At 40.2% G+C, this 26,338-nt stretch overlaps 1 protein-coding gene across 2 annotated transcripts in view; it reads right to left on the bottom strand.

Annotated features, from left to right (window-relative positions):
- Positions 1-2,912: 2,912 nt before the first annotated feature.
- LYPD6 (LY6/PLAUR domain containing 6) overlaps positions 2,913-26,338 on the bottom strand; it is a 141,220-nt gene continuing 117,794 nt past the window's right edge. The window contains exons 4-5 of one of the 2 annotated variants that reach the window (XM_049887175.1): positions 7,968-8,098; positions 2,913-5,898 (exon numbers count right to left, since the gene is read on the bottom strand). In XM_049887175.1, the coding sequence (XP_049743132.1) occupies positions 5,731-5,898; positions 7,968-8,098 (299 nt within the window). In that variant the 3' untranslated portion in view covers positions 2,913-5,730. Of the gene's footprint in view, positions 5,899-7,942; positions 8,099-26,338 lie in introns of both variants that reach the window. The other variant, XM_049887176.1, reaches the window with a different exon arrangement.

Genomic DNA, 26,338 nt, shown 5'->3' with positions numbered 1-26,338 from the left:
CGTAGCTCAAAGATGAATGAATTTGCTGAGGTTATGGTTTATTTTTAGCCTGTCCTTTTACATTACGGCTATGTTCTGGTGATGTCTAAACTCAACAGAATTGCTTCTCAGACACACTTTCCCCACTGGGACAAAATGATCTCTGTCACCTGCCTAGAAGGCCTGAGCTCCAGCCCCAGGGATAACAAGGATTTTGGAGGCCACTTTCTGACACTAGTAATAGCATAAATCCCTTAGAAAACCATTTTCCAAATGACCGATACCTCTCTAATCTAGACACATCGTTCTGCTTTTTTAGACTACAATTCGGAAAAGACTTATTTCCACTGAGTATGCTCCTTCTCAAGTTAGAATTCTCAAGTTAGAATAAACTATGTTTCCATCAGGCTAGCTTGCCTTTCTTGGAAAATTTTCCCCTCTCCAATTTTTATTCTCTGCCCTTCCCTACACTGATGGTCCTCGTAGTGCTGCCAGCCCCACAGTGAGAATGAAGGAGGAGGAGACCTCCAAATGTTTTTCATTACCCACATCTCAATTTCTTTGTGATTCAAAGAAGGGACATTTTGACAAGTTTTATCTACTCCTTAATGCAAGCTATATGGTTTTCTCCTCAGAGACAAATGATCTAGATTGTCTGGGATTCTTTTTCCTCCCGTATAAAATAAAGGGGTTGGACTACATGTTTTCTGAGGTCCTGCTCACTTTTAACTTTGTGACCTAAGAAATGGCTTTTTAATATAAATGCCAGAGAAGGGTGGAGCCATGATGCATGTCATCCTGGTGACAAGCGTATGTGGTACAAAAAGTCCTAGACCAGGAATCGAGGTCTTTGTAATATAAACTAGTGGTAGATGTTGTTAACTGCTGTTGAGTCAGCCCCCGACTCAGGGCAACAGAAAGAAAGGCTGCTGGTTCCTGTGCCATCCCCATGATAGGCTGAATACTGAACCACTGTGCTGCAGAGAGTCTTCATTGGCTGCTTTTCAGAAGTAGACTCCTAGGCTTTCTTCTTAGTCTGTGTTAATCTGGAAGGTCCAGTGAAACCTGCTCAGCATCACAGCAACACACAAGCTTCCTCACGGATGGGAGGTGGCTACGCATGGGATGCACTGGCTGGGAATTGAATCTGCACCTCCCTCAAGGAAGGTGAGAATTCTATCACTGAACCACCATTGCCCCCAAAGTAGCACTGGGGCCTTCTTCAACCACTCCAAAGCTTTAGCTTTGAAAGCTGCAAATGGTGTCATGTTGATCAAACAAAGCAATGTACATGAAAGTGTTTTCAAAATAAAACCATATATAAAAACCAGAGGTTGCAATTAGGAGAACAGAAAAGAGGCTCCCTCAGAAATCATTGATCAGCCTGTGGATGTTGGTGTCTGCTCAACTTAAAGTATGATGGTGTGTGGTAGCTACATACAATTCCCACCCCCACCCCCCCACCCCCACCCCCGCCCCCCGCCAATCCCAGCAGCTGCTCTGGAGTTAAAATTTGCCAAAGGTAAGCAGCAAGACAATAGTGATACGCTAGCGGGAGACGCCATGATTTCTGAACTTAGCTAAGAGGAGCAACTGCTGAAAACGACGGCCTGGCTTCAAAGACGTTTTGGCAATCTGCATTGGTTTTGTAACACCAAATTATGTTAGACATTTTGATGTTAAAAAAGAAAAAAATAGATCTGTTTTCCAGTACATTCCTGTGGAGAGTGCTCCAAGCTAAAGCCATGGTGTTTCATACTCAAGCCTTAGTCCTGCCTCTGAGCCACAGTGTCACCTCAGAAAAATGGTTAAATCTCTCAGGTCAAGTTCTGCCAATTACAAAATGGATAAATAATAGATGCTCAAAGAGTTTTCACATATTTCACTGCTAGTTAGGAAGTTAAAGGTAATTTATTAAAAACATTTGTGAAACGCTCTTCAAGCATTTCAGATGAAAGATACCATAATGTATTCAAGGCACTCCATCTGGCTTTACATACTTGGAATGCCTTAAGTGGTGTTTGTAAATAAAATCTTATAAATGTGTTAGGAAAGAGGTATGAAATGTCTTTATAAAATAAAGGCTCCTTTTTAAACTCCCAAGCTGGTTAAACGTGTAAGCCTCTGTTTTCAAAATTAGGTTTTCTAAAAGCATAGTCTGGCAGCAGGGCTATTTACGTTAAGCACATGAACTATTCAGAGATTGGCACAGAGCTATCTTTGAGTACGTATGACAGTATGACATTTTAAGGAGTGCTGACGACGTCACTGATCCAGAACCTAATGGACAGCCTCTAACTTTGGGGGAAAGATGTGCTCCCCTGAAAATTTCAAAATATTGGGTGTCAAAGAATAACCAGGAATCACAAATAAGCTGGAGTTTTTCAAGATCACTTTCAATGTCTATAGTTTACTAAGAGATATATAATATATTCATTGTATAAATAAAAAAGACATTTATACTATTCTAAGATTTATTTCTTCCTGCAAAAGAAATAATCAAGGGAAAATGCCTTCTATCACATCATTCTTCACATAATTTACCCCAAGAATAGAGTAAGGTATAATAATAAAGGGTTAATGGGGCAGGACTGATAACAAAGAAATGTTCTAGGGAGACTACAGACCTGGTTGAAAAGTCTAGTAATCTTTCCTCTTTGATTTTTTGAGGTTCTTACCATCTGTATGACTCATCTGGCATGGGTGAATTGTCTCGTATCTTTCCGTACTTGTACTTCTTGCCTGTACAATAGGAAGTGAGCTCCTGGCAGGAGGCTCCCTGTGGCCCTAAGCCCAATGTCTTGTACATAACCTGGGAGCATTAACCATTGACTGACAGGGAGGAGCCTGGTGAGATACACTTAAAACCTTTATTCATTGATTTACAAAATGTACAATATTTACAAAATTTAGGCATTAATCTCCTAATGACATGAAAATGCGATGGGGAGTCGAAAAATAAATATGTGGTACAGAGGTTAATATACACATCGCTGCTCTTTGCACTTCAAGACTCCATCAACGTGGGACTTAACTGGAGGTTAAATGTGGTTGATAGGTTAGATGGCTGACCTGTCCTTGGCCTTCCATATCAACATCCCTCTTGGCTCATTGAGGCCAGGGATGGCAAATAAACCACTTTCTTGAGAGAGAATTAAACACAAACCATTCTGGAAGACCCACTGGATACTCGCAGCAACATTTGTGCAGTCTGCAGTAATGGGCGCAGAAATGGGTGATGAATGAATCCACACCATTGTCAACTGACTCCCTGCACATGGCCAGGGAGGCTTTGGTGGGGTCTCTTTCTCATTAAGAACCAACATTTGGATTTTGTCTGTTATTCAAATAGCATGCAGTACTTGGAAGATGCTAATGGAGAATGGCCATGCATGAAATTGGTACTTGTAGACATGTACAACATCGAAATTTCATTACATCTTGTAGCATCTTGAGATGCAGGATCAACCTGTCTCATCTTTTAGCAAGAGAGATGAATGAGGAAGCCATCCCCTGAGCCCCCAAAGAAAAAATATCACCTGGGGACACACATAAAGGGCATCCTGCAGAAGCAGGACTAGATAAACTCCACATGGTAAGATGGACAAATTCCCATGAAGTCAGGCCTGGAAGCTTTCCTAGGGATGCTAATTCCACCTTCTCTTCCTCTTCAACCCCACCTTGTCCCACATAACCTAAATCTGAAGGAAAAGGTTTCATGTTATTGAGCTTCTATGAGCCTCAGTACCTTCATCTGTAAAGCATAAATAGTAGTAATATTCCTCAGAGGGTTCTTGTGGGAACTATATGACCTAACCTACATAAAGTGCTTAGCGTAGTGCCTGGCACATAGGAGGTGCTTCATAAATGTCTTGCTTTCTCTCCCTCTACTCCCCATCCCCCATTAAAACAACATATTAATATGCCTACCAACCTCTGAATTAAGGCTGTCTGATGCAATTTATTTTATTTTATTTAATAAAATAAAATTTTCTTTGATGCAATTTAGATTATTCTGTATCAGAGGTACCAATGTCAATTCATATTTAGTCCCTGAGAAGGTCTCATTTTATGAGCCAGAGACATTTTCCTATACAGGGCAGATGAAGCCTGGCAACACTGGCCTCTTCCTCAGCAATGGCTCTTCTGAGATTCATGTATACATGCTGCATAACCCTATACAGAAACTCATACCAGTGATGATCACCACCTGAATACTTCTAGAACACCACCACTGAGGAAACCATGAACAAAAACCTCAAGGCAAACACATTACTCTCACTCATGATATAAGTTAACTTTTTTCAACACTGGTGCTAGTATTATAGATAACTTTCAACAAACATATATTACAAGCTCTACCACTGCTGAAAATAAGTATTCCAATTTGATCGTCTTGTTCAGAATAAAGAATTTTTTACAATATATTTTAGTTTCTAGTATGCCATATAAAAATAAATATTGTATAAATGATTTACAAGGAAGAAGAAAAAAAATAGTAACTTGAGGTGCCAAAAAAAAAAAAAAATAGGAAGGATGGTGAAAATTTCACCATCTACTTCAAAAGCAAGCATCTAAAAGAAACAAAAATGGCCCACTGCGAAGTCAACTGGGTCTCCTTACTAGCATCGTCATCCTCCCACAGGTCCACATACATCTCATCTTAGCATATTATGTCTTTTTCCCCTATCAACTGCAAGACAATTCAGGCAGAACCTTTTCCCTAAAGTCACTGGGGATTTGGAATTAGAACAGGGAAGGAAGGCTCTGTGGTAACAGAAGCTCCAGATGGAGGAAGAAGCTGGCTGAACCACTTACTGTGCCTTTTTTGAATTAAGACCAGCCTCCACACATCACCTTCCCTTCAGTCCAGAAATCCTCCCTCTGTCTAGATTAACAATGCCTGGAGAAAACCCCACCTCTGGAAAAAATATTCTGCTTTGGGACTCTTAGAACGATGGCTACATCTAAATGTTCAGGTGGAATCCAGTCTCTTAGCGAGCAAAACCAGTTGCCAAGTCAAGGCTACTCTCACCAATTATATAAAGGGATCAACCTAGCCACTTTATGGATTCCATTATGTTGAGGAAAATCCTTCTGCAGCCACTGCTCAACCATACAGTAGACTTCTATGATTATCTTTTATCTCCCACATAGAGCAGAAGAAATATCAATCTCACCATTGGAAGAAGAACGGTGGGGAAAATAAATTGGACAAACTGCTTACTATCTTCCAGGGACTCAATCAGCATCTCCAAGGAAAGAGTCCATCCATTTTGGAAAAATCATTTTAAAATTCTAAAGCTGTAAGTGAATTCATGATTGTATGAAAACCAATGGTTCTTTATCTTTGTCCTGAAAAACATACATCTATGCATGTCCATATAACATAGCACCTAGCATCTCAGAGGATCCCAGGCCCCTCTGCAGCTCATGCACGTATTCCAAATGAAGAACCCCAGATCTCAATAAATACATAACTGTTTCCTGGAGCATAAACAAAGGCCTGTGGTTTAGAACTCAGGGTCTGTACGGGCGGTAGGCTGGGTTTGATGGGGTTTTGGTTAGACTCAAAATGACCATACTGAAGCAAGGGTTGTTCCTAATGGTAAGTGGTAATACTCAGCTGTGAAGACATCCTTAAGTGTTGTGGTCTCTCACATGTAACTACTGTCAGGCCAATGACTCATGCATGAATATGGACCAGTGAGATTCCCTTGGATGGCTACTATACACGGCGCCCTGGAGCTGCTATAACGTGAGTCCCAACCATACCCACAAGCAGGATACTATCACTGACATGCAGTGCGGATACCCATTTGTCTGATTTATGGGTGATGTTGTGGCAAAAGTGGCATCAGTTTCATTTCGGGGGAGTGGCAAGTTACAGATATTGCCTTCACAGCAGGAAGTGCAGACCTAAAAGAAAGGAAGAGAAAAAGAAGGGTGATGAGAAGCAGGCAGGTTTTGGAAGGAGGAAGGAGTTCTTAAAGGGACCATCTCCCTCACAGCAAGATTCAAATGAAAATTATCTGTTTGACAAAGGAGATGTCAACCCTGCATTTGGGGGGCAGTGGGATGCTATTTTATCTGGAAGCAACAAAGTCAAAATGAAAACTCCCTAGACTGAACTTCAAGGGTTCTCTTTTTGGCAACCCCACCATGTGGTTTCTACAAAGTGTCACAATCTTCCTAGGCCTCAAAGACTCCATCTGTGAAATGGGGATTATAATACTTGCCCTACCTTTTAAAATAGGTTCTTTCTGACCACTTAAAAAGGAAACTTAAATTGAAAAACTTTCATTTGCCAAGTTTCAACAGTGAGAATCAGGTGCCAACCAGCCAGATAATTTAAATTTGAATATTCACTTTCGTTAGAACTGTTGGCCTAATTATCTCCAATCTCATGACTGAGTTTAAGTTTAAAGGGTTTTCATTTACGCAGTTACTAGCTATAAGGTGTTGTTGAATAGATTCTGACTCACAGCGACCCCATGTGTGTCAGAGTAGAACTGTGCCCCATAGGATTTTCAATGGCTGTGATAGTGGGGTTTTTTTGTGATTGTTCAGAAGTAGATTGCCAGGCCTTTCTTCCAAGGTGCCTCTGGACAGACTCAAACCATTTGCACCATACTGCTTTACTCATGGACCACAGTAAAGAAATAAACCCAAACGTGTAGGCTACAGACGCCAGTTTTGGTAGCAGTTGGGAGCTTGTCAGAAATAGAAAATCTCAAGCCCCACCCCAGACCTACAGAATTAGAATCTGCATTTTAACAAAATCCCCAGCGGGGGTTCATATGCACAGTAAAGTTTGACAAGCTCTATAACAGATCATTGTCATTGTCCTGCAGGATTTGAGTCTGTGGTCACAGTTGACACTGGCTAGGAAGACAGTGTAACATTGAACAGACAGATTGAAGGTCAGGAGTTTGGGTTCTGTCTCTGTCACTTAGTAGCTGTGTGACCTCAGCACAGGAAATAACCTCTCTGATCCTCAGTTTCCTCCCTGGTGAAGTACATAGAGTAATGCCTGAGAGCCAAGCATAGCTTGCTGGAGGTTCAGGGAAAGCCCTGGGTTTTACTCTTCCTATTTCAAACCAGGAACAAGCAAGCAGATCATATTTTAGAAGTTAATTCTCAGTATATTTATGATGTTGCTTGAAAATTAGGTTTTTGTTTTCTTAAGACTTAGCCTCTGCTGACAGTGTTATTCCAAGGTACTGAGAGTGGGAGTTGCTCCAACCACCAGGAAGGCAGCCTGATGTGGTGAAGTGGGCAGACTCTACATAAAGACCAAGGCCTGATATAAAAGATCATACACACAGCTAGCTCCGAGGCACCCGCAGGAGCAACAGCTGAATTTCCCCCTCCAATCATGAGTCAGAGGGCCTTTCTCTGGTTCTTTGTATTCTCCTTCAGGGGTGCCCTCAAAGTTCATTTTGCACGGAGTGCATCTGTGTACATACACCAGAAGAAGTTTGAGGGGAACAACCCACAAGAAGATGGTCCTGTTACCTCCTCAAATGACTCAGGAGCCTCCAGATGCTTTCCCCAAGTCAGCAACCTGACAAAGTCCTGAGCCCCCACTTCACAGAAAGTTCTAAAGCTACATTGCCTGGGCCATCCTGAGCTGCAGGAGTTGCTGGTACCTCTGCAATGCTTTCCCAGGATGCACACAATTGGCTCCTTGCTCCTCTTTCTTCTAGTACCTTTATTCCTTTTTTCTGGGTGAAGAAAGGATGTACTATAATTTTCGTTACCTTCTTCGCATGTGTTTACAAAATTTACATCAGTTGTCCTATGCTCTGGTGTAAATTTATATACTTTTAGAGCAAACAGGAGAGGAAGCATCTTTTCATATGGTATAAAGACAGTCAAAAGCCAGCCTGCATCGGGGAGCGAGACTTTGCTCATGGCACTGGCAGGCATCAAAAGTGAAGAAAGGCTGACTAGGATGTACCAGTCACTTGCTTTGTTTCCCAGACCTTGTGGCCTTCATGCTCGGCGTCTCTGCAGCCAGTGGACAAGCACTCTTCCAGCGGTACACAGCGTTTGGTGACAGAGATGCTGTTTCCTGTGACTTCCATTATGTGCTGAGTGTAGCAGTATCTGGTCTCTGTCAACAGAGAAAAAAAATTTTTTTTTATTTGAGATGGAAAATGTTAGTCCAACTTGCCTAAAAGGAAAACAACAGGGATGTCAACACTACAACTCCTGGAAGGATCCAGCAGCACATGGGATGTATACGGGGTCAAGTTTATGTCCAATTCCAAAGATCTCCTTTGCAAGATCCACTTTGCAGTGGAATGAGGACAGCATTCAGAAGAGTATTTGTCTCTCTGTCCATCCTAATCACAATAAATGGACACACAGTAGTATCTCTCTCTGACTTTTAACTCATTTTGCCACTGTACTGATGTTTCTTTTTGGAAATGACGGGTTTGGTGGAATGGTTTAGGTTCTGAGATTCAGAACAATTTTCAGGGACCTGAAAGGGTGAAAAAGTTAAAGAAGTTTGTCAGGTGACTGATTGTCAAGGAGATAAAGGACCACAGCAAAGGCTGGTGTGTGTGTCTGTTGTTATTGTTTGTTTATTTGGGAGAAACAGCTATTCCCAATTAAGGGCAGAACAATTGAAAATAGATTCATTTTGTCTGCAGAAAATCACTGTATCCAAAAATAAAAACTTCTTGCCAATAAGCATAGCTGCATCTTAGAATTCACTGCAGAAGAAGGTTAAACTAACAATGAAGGCTTTCCAGAATCAAGGAGCCTCTTCTCTCCCTAACATGACTTCAGCGTCTTTCTACATGATGGCAGATGAAGACCGTGATGGGGGTCCCTAGAGGTCCCTCTAAGTCTTATGTGGTCTGAACACTTGTGATTTCTTCCAAAATTCTGTAGAGAATTTTCTAATTTTTAATTTAAAAACTAAAGAAAAATGACGTTGTGCATGTAATTTTCTAAGGCCTCCAGGCAGCGTTCAGCCTTCTAAGCTTGGGATTTAGGAGAATGTTCCCGCTCCATTTTCACATTAAGAGAGAAAATGAATAATTCTTAGGAAATGTCACTGAGCTGTTTTTCATCCATATCTTGAACCCAACTTTGCATGTTTTATACATTTTAGCAATTTAGTGGCTAATATGGAATTATGACCTTCTATGATGTTATTTATTAGGCAATAAAAATCCCCCCCACCAGATTCTGTCATGATTTTGGCAGCTATTAACTTGAGTAGTGATATCCAAAGAAGAATGCCTAAGAACTTTAGGCCTCGATACAGACCACATTGATACATTTTGAGAGTCATGAAAATTCAAGGGTTTTAATAAACTTCTTAGGAGTCCAAGGGTGGTACAAAGGGTTAATGGTTCGAGTCCACCCGGAAGTACTTCAGAAGAAAGGCCTGGTGATCTACTTCTGAAAAATCAGCCATCGAAAACCCTATGGAGCACAGTTCTACGCTGACACACATGGGGCTGCCCTGTTGCCATGACTCAGAGTCAACTAAACAGCAAACGGTTTTTGGGGGCTGGGTGGGTAGTAAACTTCTTAGACACTCTTACCTGACAGGAATCCTGAATGGCTTCCGACTAAGTCTTCCTGAAGGCAGCAACCTTCCCAGTGGTGACACTACTGGTCGGTATGACCGGGCAGAGTCTGTGGCAATGCCCTCCCCCTAAATGCCATCCCGTATCTACCCTGTCAGAATTTTGTCAGCAGGAATCAGGTCAAGGCAGTCCCTCGCTTGCTAAGGAGCTCAATGGGAGTGAGGTAAGGAAGGTCCTCCAATGAACACACAAGAAAACTTGAAAGTTTGCACCCGGCGATGATTCTCCCAGAGCCCCCAAACAGTTTCAAACTGGAGTGATTGTTTTTGTGAGGAAAAGGTGGCAGCTCTCCTCTGATGATTTTTTTTTGAGCCTTTGGCAGGTTTGACAAATGGAGGCCAGAGGCCAGAGAAATTTAACACACTCTCCAAAGAGGACTGGTTTACTTCTTTGGTATCAGACTCGATGGGCATTTATGGCTATAATAAGTACCCTTTTTCCATCCCCACCCCATCTTCAAATGTTTAAGGCAGCAATAAAAACAGGAATGTTCTTATCTCCTGTCTCCTCTTCATGCAGACAACCCGAAGCAGCTGCCAGCCATTTTATTGCTCCAAATGTAAACCTGAGCAGATAAGATCACAGGTTTATAGAACAAGTAAATCACCACATGGTTTCAGTTTGGGAAATTAGACTTGCCTTCCAAGTAGTGCATTATCTTGTTTTAAATAAGCCTTAAAATAACAATTGTTGAACTTGACACAACTACTTTCTGTTCTTACTTTTCAGTCAATAACAGACTCACTGATTTATTAGTGAGGAGCTTATACCATTGAATGAAAGTAAAGGCAACAACTGATGAAAACATCTTTTCAGAAAATATGCACAGCTCTGGTACCAGTTCTTGCTGTTCTTGGCGGGGGTGGAGGTCAGTGATGTGGCTGGGTGAGGTTTTTTTCTTACGCTTCTCCAAGTCCAATCCATATAACAAAGACATATTGAGAACACCCTATCCTTCCAGCAGTAGAGCCCTTACTTCTGAAACATCAATCCCTCACAAGTCTCCATCCCACCTTTTATCTTACAAAGCCCGTAGGTGGATTATGAAATGTTAATGTGGAAAGAAAGTTTTGTGGTTAAATAAGTTTTGGAAATGCTCAAATAAAGTAAAACGGGTTTCTTTTACTGCACACTTATGAGAGCCTTGCATATGTACTGTGATCTCCAAGGGGGGAACGGAGAAGATAGACTCCCAAGCAGAATGAGGTGGACCTCCTGTGGCTTATTACTGGGCTGTAGCGTTGATAAAAACCGAGTTAAGCCACCAGCATTGCTCTCCATGCATTCTGAATAATCCCTGAGTTAGTAATGAGGTTATATGAGAATCAACCCTGCTGATAACTTCACACTAAAAGGATTTCAAAGGCTTTTATCTAAAAGATAAAAGATGGATTTGAATTTCTACCAGGTTAGTTTCGGCCTCAAAAATCTCATATTCTGCCACTGCATGATATCCCTAGAGGTTGTGAAACCAGTCTTTTACTCTAAGACTCATGGGTGCACAACGCAAAATTGGCACTGGGAAAGAGCTGAATTGACTACTGAAAAACACAAAATTTAATTTTTATGAAATTCAGACATACACATATTCCAAAACTTAGTTCTTTAATTTAAAAAAGAAAAAAAAGCCTCAAAGCTAAAATGTCAATTTACATTTATCCACCAATACCCAGTTTCTAATAACTGGAACTGTATTTAAACAAAATCTACATAAAATGACTCGATTTAAAACTATACACCAAAAACAACCACCTCTATGGTAAAAAGTTTTCTTGACACTTGGTTATTCTCTGTGGCTCTGTCACTTTTGGTTTCTTACAAACATATATAACGATTGAAGTGATGCTGGGATACAAGTGACCAGGTGCAAGACAATTAGTGGGGGGAAATAATTTTAATAATAACGTTACAAATTACATTGAAAAATAAAACCTGCACACTCACTGCCCCAATTCCTTGCTGTATACTCAGCCCTTCCCATCCTGCTGTGCTACCTCCAAATCGTCATCTACAATGACTTTAACTCAAGGGTCAAACTCAAGGCCTTTCCTCACGTCTGACCCTACAGGAACTCTTAGTAGCACGGGTCTCTGTTGTTAGTTGCCATTGAGTAGGCTCTGACTCATGGCAATCGCATGTATAACAGAAGGAAACATTGCCCAGTCCTACCCCTTCTTCACAACTCTTGGTACCCTAGAGTCTGCTGTTGTGGCCACTGTGTTTTGAGGGCCTTTCAACCTGGGGAGCTGATCTTCTACACTATATCAGGCAGTATTCTATTGTGATCCACAGCGTTTTCATTGGCTAATTTTCAGAAGTAGGCTGTCAGGCCTTTCTGGTCTGTCTTAGACTGAAAGCTCCGCTGAAACCTGTCCACCATGGGTGGCCCTGCTATTTAAAATACCAACGGCACAGCTTCTAGCATCGTAGCAACATGCAAGCCACCACAGTACAAGATGACAGATGTGTGGTGGCAAGGGACTACACTACTCATAATCACATTGTGAATTTTCCCATCCTTGACTTTGCAGTTTCGTGTTCTAGTTTTTCTCTTGTACCTCTGGCCTCTTCTCTTCAGACAGTTTCCCTGGCTTGAATGTCAATATTCTCCCATGTTCTGTCCTTGACCCTCTTCTCACTCTATATACTCTGAGAGAGTGACCTCACCCAAACCTCCTATGCCACATCTCCAGTCTGATTCTCTCTCCTGAGCTACAGAAACAAATTTCTATCTATTTCCTGGATGTCACCAGCAGCACCTCACGGTCAATGTGCGTCAAACCAAACATACCACCTCCCTGTCACGTGCATGTATCCATCTTCCTGGGCTCTTATCTCAGTTTATGGCACTTCCATTTTCCTGAAAACTTGGACTAGAAAACTTGGAATCAGCTCAGATTTTCTACCCAATCCAGAAGTCTCCAGGTACCATAAAATGTCTCCCATAATCATCTATTCTCCTCTATTCCACTTTTCATTCCCCCAATTCTGGCCTTTACCATTTCCTGCTCTTGGCCTCTGATCCCTCTCCTTTCTAATGACAACCACCAATGTATCTTACTGAAGCAAAGGTGAGATCCCGCCACTCACTGCCTATAAAAGCAGCAATAATGTCGGAATGTCAAGGAGCTCTGACTGCTGCATTGCTAGGTTTATTTGGCCTTCCAGGGTGGCTAGAAAGGTAAGCCATTGCTCCCTTCCTGCTCCTGACGCTGTGTCAAGAGTAATTGTACTTCACTGTAGATCATCAATGACATTATTAGTCCAAAGTCTGGCATTTGAAATACAGCACTTACTACTTAAGGCTCTCCTTGATCTAGGCCCCAAGCTACCTCATCATTGCCCACTATGTACTTTGAGACACCTTACATTGAACTTTTAACTATTCTTCACAACAAAAAATTTTTGTGCATCCTCAACTTGGTGTGGAATGCTTTTTCCTATTTTCTGCTCTATAGAGCTCTGATAATCTTCAAGGCTCAATTCTAACTTGACTAATGCTGCAAAACCTTCCTTGACTTTCCTCCCAACCAGGTCAGCATTCATCTTTTCTGTTTCCAGGTTTCCACAGTGCTTCTTAGTGTCCTAATTTGACATGTGGCTTTCCTTCTAGATTGGGTTATCTCAACCGTGGCAATATTGACATTTATTTTTTTAACTCGTTCAATTTTGTTGGTTTGCTTGGTTTTTTGTTCTTTTATATATATATATATTTGAGATATCTGTGAAGTCACATGTATTTGTAAGAAATAATACAGAGTGATCCCATGTACTCTTTTTTTTCTGCAATTCTTAAGTAAACTTTTTATTGAAATCAATAAACAGAGAAGGACATAAATCCTAGGTATACATCTCAGTGAATTTTTATAAACTGAACACACCCACATTCAGTTTCATTTTTTATTGCTGTTTCTTTGTGAATCATCAAAGAAAAAAAAATCCACTATAATATTATATTATATAATATTATAATTATAAACCCCACTATAATATTACCCTGTTGCTGTCGAGTCGATTAAAGGGTAATCCAATTATGTATTAATTTTCTTTTTAGTCAAAATTTTTGCTTTTTTAAATTGTGCTTTAAGTGAAAGTTTACCATTCAAGTTAGTTTGTTATACAAATACTTATACCTACATTATTATGTGACCCTAGTTGCTCTATGACAGCACACTTCTCCTTTCCACCCCAGATTTCCCATGTCCATTCAACCAGCTCCTGTCCCTTTTTGCCTTCTCATCTCGCTTCTGACAGGAGCTGCCCATTTAGACTCAAGAAGCACTCTCTTCACGAGTATCATTTTATGTATTGGAGGCCAGTCTATTCTTTGTCTGAAGAGTTGGCTTCGGGAGTGTTTTCAGTTCTGGGCTAACAGAGAGTCTGGGGGCCAGGTCTTCTGGGATCCCTCCAGCCTCAGACCATTAAAGTCTGCTCTTTTTACCAGAATTTGAGTTCTGCACCCCACTTTTCTCCTGCTCCATCAGGGACTCTTTGTTGTGTTCCCTGTCAAGGCAGTCATTGGTGGTAGCTGGGCACCATCTAGTTCTTCTGTCGTATGTACTCTTTACTCAGTTTCTCCCAATGATAACATACTACAAAAATATCGTACAATACAGTAACCAGGATGTTGACATTAATACAATCAAGATACAGAACATTTCCATTACAAAGCGTCCTTTATGTTGCCTTTTTATAACCAGACCCACTTCCTTCCCACCCCCACCTCCTCCTTAACCTTTGGCAGCCACTAATTTGTTCTCTATTTCTATAACTCTCTCATTTCAAGAATGTTTTATCAATGAAATCATACCCTTTAGAATTGGAATGTTTCATTCAGCCTAATTTTCTGAGATTCATCCAGGTTACTGCATTTATCAATAGTTCATTATTTTTTATTGCTAAGTAGCATTCCACGGTATGGATGTACCAAAGTTTGTTTAACTTTGAAAAGAGATTTAAGTTGTTTCCAGTTTGGGGCTTTGATGAAAAAAGCTGCTATAAATACTCATGTTCAGGTTTTGTGTGGACTTAAGTTGTTATTTCTCTTAGAAATTGCTCAGAAGTGCAATTGCTGGGCCATAAGATAGTTGCAAGTTTAGTTGTTGAAGAAACTGCCAATCTGTTTTTCAGAGTGGCTGTACTATTTTATATTCCCACCAGCAATATATGACCAATGCAGTATCTCCTTATTTTTGCCATCGTTTATATGTTGTCACTTTTTTTTTTTTTAGTTTTATCTATTCTCTCATGTGTATAGTGGTACCTTGTGTCTTTAGTTTACATTTCCCTAATGGCTAAGGATGTTGACTATCTTTTCATGTACTATTTGTTCTTGTGTGCTTTCGGGTCAATTTTGACTCATGGTATCCCTATTTACCAACTGTATATTACTCTGTTTATATTTTTTGAACTATTTTCTAATTGATTTTTTTTTTTTTTTTTACTGTTGAGTTTGCTTTTTTTAACTGTTGAGCTTTGAAAATTCTTTATATATTTCAGATACTAGTCCCTTGTCAAATATGTGATTTTTCAAAATCCTTATCTCAGTTTGTAGTTTGAATTTTCATTCTCTTAACAGGCTTTTTTGCAGATCAAATGTTTTTAATTTTTATAAAGTCCAATGTCTTAGTCATCTAGTGATGCTATAACAGAAATACCACAAGTGGATAGCTTTAATAAAGAGAAATTTATTCCCTCACTGTTTAGTAGGCTATAAGTCCAAATTCAGGGCATCAGCTCCAGGCGAAGGCTTTCTCTCTCTGTCAGCTCTGGAGGAAGGTCCTTGTCATCAATCTTCACTTGGTCTGGGAGCATCTCAGAGCAGGAACCTCAGGTCCAAAGGATGAGCTCTGCTCCTGGTGTTGTTTTCTTGGTGGTATGAAGTCTCTGTGTCTCTCTGCTCACTTGTCTCTTTTATATCTCAAAAGAGATTAGCTTAAGACATTAAATAATCTTGTAGACCTCATCGATGTAACTGCTGCTAATCCATCTTTATTATATCATAGTGATTGGATTTACAACATATAGGGAAATCACATCAGAAAATAAAATGGTAGACAATCATAAAAGGGAATCATGACCTAGCCAAGCTGAGAGATATTTTTGGGGGACACAATTCAATCCATGACATCCAATTTATCATTTTTTTTTTCTTTCATGGATCATGCTTTTGGTATCCAGTCTAAGAACTCTTTGCCTAGCCCTATGTCCTGAAGATTTTCTCCTTTTTTTTTTTCTAACGTTATATGTTTTTACCTGATATATTTAAGTCCATGATCCATTTTAAGTTAACTTTTACATAAGGTATGAGGCTGAGTTTGAGGTTCATTTTTTGCCCATGAATGTCTAATTGCTCCAGCACCATTTTTTGAAATGTCTGTTTCCTCCACTGAATTGCTTTTGAACTTTTGTCAAGTTAGTTATATTTTTGAGGCTCGATTTCTAGGTTCTCTATTCTGTTCCCTATGTCAACTTCACAGAGACTTGATTACTATAGCTATATAATAAATCTTGAAATTGAGTAAGCTGATTTCCCCTACTTTATTCGTCTTTCTCAAAATTGTATTCATTTATTCTAGTTCCTTGCCTTTTCATATAAATTTTAGAATAATCTTCTCTGTATCTACAAAAAAAAATCTTGCTGCAATTTTGACACAAATTGTGTTAAATCTGTATATCAATTTGGGTAGAATGGGCATCTTTATTATGTTGAGTCTTCCAATCCATGAGCATGGTATGTATCTCCATTTACTAGATTTTTTATTTCTTTCATTAGTGCTTTGTACTATACAGCACACCAGTTCTGTACATGTTTGTTAAATTTACACCAAACTATTTCTTCTTTTTTTAGTGACTATAAATGGTATTATATTTTAAATTTCAGTGGTCATGTGTTAACTGATAATATATATAAATGCAATTGAGCTTTGTATGTTTATCTTATATTCTGTAATCTCACTGCTGTATTCACTTATTAGTTCAAGGAGGGTTTTTTTTTGTTTGTTTTTGGTAGATTCCTTGGGAATTCTACCTAGACAAACATGTCATCTTCAAATATTTCTTATTTTCCAATCTGAATGCCTTTTATTTCCTTTTCTTGCCTTATTGCCTAATTTCCAGCACTACATTGGCTAACAGTGGTGAGAGAAGAAAGATATCATTGCCTAGTTCTTCTTGAGTAAGGGAAAATGTCTTTCAACATTAAGTAAAATATTAGTTGTTAGAGATGCACTTACCAAGTTGAAGAAGTGTTTGGAGATTTTAGTGTTATCTTTACAACCTTTATGGTAACGTGTTTTTTCTCTCCTGCTGTTTCTAGATTTTTTCTTTGTCCCTAAGTGTTCCGAAGTTTGACTATTATATGTCTTGGTCTAGAATTCTTTCATTTTATCCTGTTTGTGGTTTGCTCAGCTCTTTAAATCCAGAAGTTTATATCTTTATACCTTTTGCAAAACTTTGAAAGTTTTCATCCACCATTTCTTCAAGTGCTTTTTCAACTCTGCCCTCTTTCTCCTCTCCTACTGGCACTCTGATGACACAAGTATTAAATCTTTTTTATAGCACCACACATTTCTGAGGCTCTCTTCTTTTTTCTCCCCAGTATATTTCCTATATGATCAGATACTGAAGGAAGAAGTCCAAGCTGCTCTGAAGGCATTGGCAAAAAACAAGGCTCCAGGAATTGATGGAATATCAATTGAGATGTTGCAACAAACAGATGAAACACTGGAAGTGCTCACTCATCTATGCCAAGAAATATGGAAGACAGCTTTCTGACCAACTGGCTGGAAGAGAGCCATATTTATGCCTATTCCCAAGAAAGGTGATCCAACTGAATGTGGAAATTATAGAACAATATCATTTATATCACACGCAAGCAAAATTCTGCTGAAGATCATTCAAAAACAGCTGTTGCAGTGTATTGATAGAAGTGCCAGAAATTCAGGCCGGTTTCAGAAGAGGACATGGAACCAGGGATATCATTCCTGATGTCAGATGGATCCTGGCTGAAAGCAGAGAATACCACAAGGATGTTTACCTGTGTTTTATTGACTATGCAAAGGCATTCAACTGTGTGGATCATAACAAATTATGGATAACATTGCAAAGAATGGGAATTCCAGAACACTTAATTGTGCTCATGAGGAACCTTTACATAGATCAAGAGGCAGTTGTTCGGACAGAACAAGGGGATACTGATTGGTTTAAAATCAGGAAAGGTGCGCATCAGGGTTGTATTCTTTCACCATACCTATTCAATCTGTATGCCGAGAAAATAATCCAAGAAGCTGGACTATATGAAGAAGAACGGGGCATTAGGGTTGGATAACTCATTAACAACCTGCGTTATGCAGATGACACAACCTTGCTTGCTGAAAGTGAAGAAGATTTGAAGCACTTACTAATGAAGATCAAAGACCACAGCCTTTAGTATGGATTACACCTCAACATAAAGAAAACAAAAATCGTCACAACTGGACCAATGAGCAACATCACGATAAACGGAGAAAAGACTGAAATTGTCAAGGATTTCATTTTACTTGGATCCACAATCAACAGCCATGGAAGCAGCAGTCAAAAAATCAAAAGATGCATTGCACTGGGTAAATCTGCTGCAAAGGACCTCTTTAAAGTGTTGAAGAGCAAAAATGTCACCTTGAAGACTAAGGTGCGCCTGACCCAAGGCATGGTATTTCCAATCGCATAATATGCATGTGAAAGCTGGACAATGAATCAGGAAGACAGAAGAAGAATTGATGCCTTTGAATTGTGGCGTTGGCAAAGAATATTGAATATACCATGGAATGCCAAAAGAACAAACAAATCTGTCTTAGAAGTACAGATAGAATGCTCCTTAGAGGCAAGGATGGCGAGACTGCGTCTTACATACTTTGGACATGTTGTCAGAAGGGATCAGTCCCTGGAGAAGAACATCATGCTTGGCAGAGTACAGGGTCAGCGGAAAAGAGGAAGACCCTCAACGAGGTGGACTGACACAGTGGCTGCAACAATGAGCTCAAGCATAACAAAGATTGTAAGGATGGCTCAGGACCGGGCAGTGTTTCGTTCTGTTGTGCACAGGATCGCTATGAGTCGGAACCGACTCTATGGCACCTGACAACAACGTATCTTCTATATGTTGTTCAGTTTGGGTAATTTCTATTGCGCTTCCAGTTCACTGATTTTTCCTCTGTCCCCTCCATTCTGCTGTTGAGCTCAACTATTGAGTTTTTTTTATTTCAGTTTTTTTATAGTTCTAAAATTTTTATTTTGAACTTTATATTTTCTATTTATTTGCTAAGACTGTCTATTATATCATTTGTTTCAAGCATATTAATAATTATTCATTGAAGCATTTTATAATGCCTGCTTTAAAATCCTAATCATGGAACTCTAACATCTCTATCATCTCAGTGTTGGTTATCTATGGATTCTCATTTTTCATTCAGTTTGAGATCTTCCTGGTATGATGAGTAATTTTTTTTTTTATTGAAACCTGGATATTTTGGGCATTATGTTATGGAATTTTGGATCTTATTTAAACCCTCAGTTTTAACTGGCCTTCTCTGACACTGCTTCAGCAGGAAAAGCAGGGGGGTGTCATTCCATTATTGCCAGGTTGGGGTAGAAGTCCAGGTTCCCTCCAAAGTCTCCTTTCACACCTGAGGGGCTGTCTCCTCATTACTTCTCAGTGGGAGTGGAAGTTCCAGCTCCCCACTAGGTATCCTCTAACATTTCCCTGGCCAAGAGGTGTAACAGTGCCTCATTGATGCTCCCCACATGAACTCTACTGACTTCACAAGGATGAGTGTAGCCTCACGAAAGTAGTAACTATCCACTAGACCTCCTCTGAGACTGCGCCAGCACAGATGGTAAATGAATAATTTCTTTTACAAGGATCAGCACAAAGCTGGTTCCTATGAGGCCAAGGTTAAAGATGTCCCAAATATCCAACTTTTCCAAGCTGCTGTGCCATCCCATCATCACCAACATCAACTACTCCCTCTCTCCTCAGCACTCTCCCTCCTGTCTTTGGGTTCCCTAATTCACTGCAACATCTCACAGAACTCACAAACCATATAGAGGAAATGGGTCAAGTGGTTGCAGAGGCTGGAAAGTCCCAAATTCGTGGGTCAGCTGTAGGCTTCTTCCTGGCCCTCAGTCTCTGCCCATAGGCACTCAGTTTTCTTGCTTCGTGGGCTAGGAAACCCACCGCACTGCCTCCTGCAGGTCTCTCCTGTGATTCTCCCTTGAGGATCTCTCCTTCCTTGGTGGTGGTGGGCTCTTCGCTTTCCCACCTCTGGGGTGGCTCATTTCAAGCCCAGCAGGATGGCAAAACTGACCAATCCTCTTAGTGGCTCATAACTACGCTATCACACAGTCCCGTCCAATCTCCTGGGTAGGAGTTATAAAACCATGGCTCGAAAGGCCACACAAAAAAGCAATCCATTACGCCACAGAAGGGGAGGATATGTTATTATTGATGGATGGAGGTTAAATTCCAGGCTCCCAATGTGGTCTCCACTGATACCTCAGGGGGAGGCCTCATTACCAGCTCCCTACTTCTCTGACACCATCCAGCAGGGGTGTTGGGGTGCCTCATTACAGCCTGTTGAGTTTGGAAGTCTAGGCTCTCCATTCAGCCTTTGCTGGTGTGGATGGGGTGGGGCCACAGTTTTTTTTTTTTTTTTCTGTGGTGTTTGGCTGGATTTGAGTTGTTATTGTCTAAAAGCTTTCTGTCTTACTAGGCTATCTCCTTCCTGAGCCTTTGGTAGAGACAGTAAGCTTTTTTTCAGGCCTATTTTTTTTTCTGTGTATCTTTTTTAATTTTTTTTTTCTGTGTGTGCCCATTGGCATTTCTAGGTTTCCAGCTTCTTCAGCTCCAAGTATAAAATATATGAGGCAAAAAGAAAACCCAGAAAACTCATCACTGTATAATTCCTCAGATCTGGAGGCCCCAGCAAGTCTTTTTCTCTCACCTCAGTGTCTTATCCATGTTTGCTTAATATATAGTGTTTAGGGTTTTGAATTATACTTAGCAGGAGGAACAGAAAAGTATGTCTCACTCCTCCTTCCTAGAAGTAGAATCCTAAGCATTTCTAATGCTTTGGGCCAGATAATTCTTTATTTGGGGGGACTACGTCATGCATGGAAACCCTGGTGGCATAGTGGTTAAGAGCTACAGCTGCTAACTGGAAGGCTGACAGTTCAAATCCACCAGGCACTCCTTTGAAACCATATGGGGCAGTTCTACTCTGTCCTACAGGGTAGCTATGAGTCAGAAATGACTCTATGGCAACAGGTTTTTGTTTTTTTTTTTTAATCCCACACTTTGTAGAATGTTTAGCTGCATCCCTGACATCTTTCCTGGATGCTGCTAAACATCCTACAATGCATGGGATTAAAAACGACAATAACCAAAAATAAAACCAAACTTGTTGCCATAGAGTCAATTCTGATTCATTTTGGAAACCCTGGTGGTGTAGTGGTTAAGTGCTACGGCTGCTAACCAAAACGTCGGTAGTTCGAATCCACCAGGTGCTCCTTGGAAACTCTATGGGGGCAGTTCTACTCTGTCCTATAGGGTTGCTATGAGTCAGAATCAACTCGACAGCAATGGGTTGACCCCTTTCTACTAGCTGGCAGTAAGCCAGCTGGCAGTAAACCAAACCAACCAAACCCGTTGCCACCGAGTTGATTCCAACTCATAGTGACTTTATAGGACAGAGTAGAACTGCCCCCACGATATTCCCAAGGCTGTAAATCTTTACGGAAGCAGACTGCCTCATCTTTCTCCCACAATGCAGCTGGTAGGTTCAAACTGCTGACTTGTCAGTTAGCAGCCGAGCACTTAACCACTGTGAAACCAGGGCTTCTAGCTGGCAGTAAAATTCCCCAATATTGACAATCAAAAATGTCTGCAGATATAGACAAATGTCCCATGAAGTGCAAAAATCACTCCCAGTTGGGATCTACTGTTCTACATAATAATCTTCTTAGAGAAAGATTCATTTTGGTTTGCGTCTGCTTTTTCCCCATTCCATAACATAAAGCCCTCCTCACTGTAGGCACTTCATGTATTACGAACAGAGATGGATGGGTGGGAGGGATATATCTAGCTGAGCTCATCAACTTAAAGCTGAATTAAATTTGAACATTTTAATTTAGTTCTATCATGTTTATAAACATCTCTTACTTTAAATGGTCTTATCGAATTTAAAAGTAAAATAACACTGATTTGCACTCCTACCAGCGGTGTAACTCTCATACTGCTGGCAGACGTGTAAACTGTATAACCACTTTGGAAAATCGTTTTACAGTGTCTGCTAAAACTGAACCTAAGCATATTCTGTGAACTAGCAATTCCACTCCTAGATATATACCCAACAACAAAAAAAAATGTATCTATTTGTATTAAGATAAGTACCAAAATGTTCATAGAACTGTTTGTACAACCCAAAACTGGAAACTACAAAGATGCCTGCTATGGATTGAATGATGTTCCCCCAAAATATGTGTTATAAATCCTGACCTCTATGCCTAACCCATTTGAGAATGGGTTGTCTTTGTTATGTTAATGAGGCAGGATTAGTATAGGTTCTATCTTGAATCAACCTCTTTTGAGATATAAAAAAGATTAAACAAGCAAACAGAGAGAGAGAGAGATGGGGTAAGATAGATGCCAAGACACATGGAGATCTCCAAGGAACCAGGAAGCAGAAGCTGCAGAGACAAAGACCTTCCTCCAGAGCTGACAGAGACAGAACTTGGACTTCTAGCCTCCTAAACCACAAGAAAATAAATTTGTTTGTTAAAGCCATCCGCTTGTGGTATTTCTGTAATAGCAGCACTAGATAACTAAGAATCTGATACTAGCAGAGTAGGGTGCTGCTCTAACGGACACCTAAAATGTGGAAGTGGTGGTTTTAGAATTGGGTACTGGGTAGAAGCTGGAAGAGTTTTACGGTGCCTAATAGTAAAAAAGCCCAGACTTTCCTCCAGAGTCAAGAGAGAAAGCTTTCATCTAGAACCAGCACCCTGAATTCAGACTTCTAAACTCTTAAGCTGTGGGAAAATAAACTTCAGTTCTTTAAAGCCATCCACTTATGGTATTTCTGTTATAGCCGCACTACATAACTAAGACATGCCCATCGACAGTAGAATGAATAAATTATAGCATATATCATACAACAACAAGAATGAAGCACAACTAGATCTAGCAAAATCAACAAATCTCACATAATAATGAGTGTAAGAAGTTGTATACAAAAGGGAATATACTGTATTATTCCATTTCTATAAAGAATAAAAAAGAAGCGAAATTAATTTATGCTATTGGAAGTCAGGACAGTAACCCTTGGATGGGGGGGCAATGACTAAAAGCAGGCACGAAGGGAGCTTCTAGACTGCTGGAAATGGCCATTTTTTTAATCTGGATGCTGGTTATATGGGTGTGTTCAATTTGTGAAGATTTATCACACTAGTTACTGTTCTATATATTATACCTGAATAAAAAGTATGAAAAAAAGAAAGTGGAGAAAAAAGGATCCAAGATGAAAGAAAACAGACTTAAGGATGAACTACTAACTGAGTTGCAGATAAACTGAATTATTTAAAACTTACGCAATTAGAAATTATCACATGGTCTCACGGTCTCTGCTATTCAAGTGTCAGATTAGCCTCTTGGCTCTCCTGGTTTGATCAATTACTCTGCATAAAATAAATAAATAAATAAAGACATCTTTTCCTTTGCTTGTCCCAAGTAAGAAACTCCTCAAGGCAGAAATTAAAAATAAATACTCATCAAGCCTGATTGAGTCATAATTACTTTCCTGTACCTTGCAGTTAGCACCTCTTGAGAAAACTGTCAGTTTTAAAAAGAAAAAACCATAAACTCCTGTTAAGGGTAGTGGTGCACTCACTTGCAGAGCCTCTTTTTTAAAGGACTGAAATTGAGAAAGTGATGTGTTTATTATCAGGAAAAGACCAAAAAAAAAAAAAAGATGTCAGGAAGGTAGGTAAGGTGAAAACAAAAACAAAACAAAAATCCAAACCTGTAGCTGTCGAGTGGATTCGGACTCATGATGATCCCCTGTTTACAGAGCTGAATTGCTCCACAGGGTTTTCTTGACCCTCGAAGAGATGAACTGACACAGTGGCTGCCACAAGGGGCTCAAACATAGCAATGATTGTGAGGATGGTACAGGACTGAGCAGTGTTTCGTTCTGCTGTATGTGGGGTCACTATGACTCAGAACTGACTTGCCGGCACCTAACAACAGCAACAACAATCTTTACAGAAGCAGATTGCCCGGCCTTTCTTTCCTGGCACCGCTGGGTAGGTTTGAACTGCCAACCTTTAGGCTGTCAAGTGTTAACTGTTTGTGCCAAACCATTTGTGCCACCCAGGGATGAGGATAAATAGGCTAAATAGGATTTTTACAGTGGACAGTGATTAAAAGAAAAGGGACAAGGCAAAAGTATCAAAAGGGTCCTTCCTATCTGAGGCAATTGTATCAAGAGAAAACGTTTGGACAAAAACATTGGGAAATGGAGTAGGTTAAATGCTCTCAGGTACATTAAAAAACATCTTGTATAGGCTGGTAGTAGAAATTCTGGTTGAAAAATTGCTAGAAAATTTCTAATTAGAGAATAATTCCGGTAATTTCAACATACGTTGGCACAGATGGGCTAGTTTATATTCTCTTACCAAGACACAGTGAAATAAAATTAAGCCAGCAAGATAAAATGAAAAAAAGTGAAAGCATAGGAGAGCTACCAACACAGGCAGGATCTGAAGAATAAGGTACCAGAGAAAAGAAAAACCCATTGAGGCGAGTCTGACATTTGATACCAGCTTTTTTTTTTTCCCCTAGAGGCATTTGCTGATTCATAAGCTGCACAGGTGGAGAGGCTGAGGGAACAGGCAAAAAGTTCAGAGAACAAGCAGAAAGGTTTGCCCATTTTAAGGGATCAGGAGGCGAAACCAGGAGTTCAGAGCTAGGAGGGAAGCCTGAAGGGACCAGAAGGACAGGGAAGTGAGGTGGATAGTCCCTGTGACGTTCTAGGTCAGGAGCTGTTTACTTTCATTGCTTTAAAAATGCATTCCATCACCTCACTTCTATTATTTCTGTCAATACCAAGTGCTGGTAACCTTGTGGAGCAGCTGGCACTTTCTTGATTGCTGGTGGGAGTGTGAATCAGTACAACCACTTTGGAAACTGTCAGGTAGTATCTAGTACAGTCAAAGTGGACATGCCTATTCCCAGCAATTCCACTTCCTGGGATATATGCCCACATAAAATATGCCCACATAGCTGTACCAAAAGTCACGGACAAGAAGGTTCATAGCATCTATTCATAAGAGCCCTTCCTCTGCTAAACTCCAACAGCAATTAATGCCGTGTCTTACTTGGCACTTACCTTTGTCCTGCTATTTTTGATATTTGATATGCTCAGATCTTATCACCCCAGCTAAACTGCATGCTCCTTCAGAACAGAAACCAGATTCTTACTTTTCACTGCAGAATCCCCCAAAGGGCCTGGCATGGTTGTTTTTTGTCTCATGAATCTCAGTGTATGACTCTCCATTTATCCTATAAATTTAATGGCAAAAAGGTAAAAGTGGGAGAAAAAAAAAAAGGAAAGGAAAAATTACACAAGGCCATCTGTGATAATTTTAGGTATTTGTTCTTTGAAAGGATAGATTTTAAATAGGTTTATATTTTAAAGAAGTTTTAGGTTTACAGAAAAAATGTGCAGAAAGGACAGAGAGTTCCCATATATCTCCTTTTACCCCCTGTACAATGTTTCTCCTACTTTAGCTTCTCTCATTACTGTGGTACATATTGATATGTTATTATTAACTAAAGTCTGTAGTTTACATGGAAACCCTGGTGGCATAATGGTTAAGTGCTACAGCTGCTATCCAAAGGGTCGGCAGTTGGAATCCGCCCGGCGCTCCCTGGAAACTCTATGGGGCAGTTCTACTCTGTCCTATAGGGTCGCTATGAGTCGGAATCGACTCGATGGCACTGGGTTTGTTTTTTTTTTTTTTTTGGTATAGTTTACATTAGGGGTCACTCTTGTGAAGCTCTATGGGTTTTGATGAATGCCTAATATTATGTGCCCACCATCATAGTATCCTACAGAATAGTTTCACTGCCCTAAAAATGCCCTGTGCTTGAAAGGATAGATTTATGACTTCAAAAGCACACATCGAGATGGAACTTCCTATCTTCCCAAAGAGGAATTCAAGCCAGAGTGCTACTGTTGTTGTTGTTAGGTGCCATCAAGTAGATTCTGACTCAAAACAATGGACAATAGAATGTTAACACTGCCTGGTCCTGCACCATGCCCACAATCATTGTTATGCCTGAGGCCACTGTTGCAGCCACTGTGTCAGTCCATCTTGTTGATGGTCTTCCTTTTTTGCACTGACTCAGTACTTTATCAAGCATGATGTTCTTCTCCAGGGGCTGATCCCTCCTGACAACACGTCCAAAGTATGTAAGACGTAGTTTCGCCATCCTTGCTTCTAAGGAGCATTCTGGTTCTACTTCTTTCAGACAGATTTGTTTGTTCTTTTGGCAGCCCATGGTATATTCAATATTCTTTACCAATACCACAATTCAAAGGCATCAATTCTTCTTTGGTCTTCCTGATTCACTGCCCAGCTTTCACATGCACACGAGGAGATTGTAAACACTATGGGTTGGGTCAGGTGCACCTTGGTCTTCATGGTGA

The sequence above is a fragment of the Elephas maximus genome, chromosome 6, assembly GCF_024166365.1.
Source record: "Elephas maximus indicus isolate mEleMax1 chromosome 6, mEleMax1 primary haplotype, whole genome shotgun sequence".
Classification (NCBI taxonomy): Eukaryota; Metazoa; Chordata; class Mammalia; order Proboscidea; family Elephantidae; genus Elephas; species Elephas maximus.
Note: the sequence above shows the minus strand (reverse complement) of the source record. Positions and strands in the feature narration are given on the sequence as shown.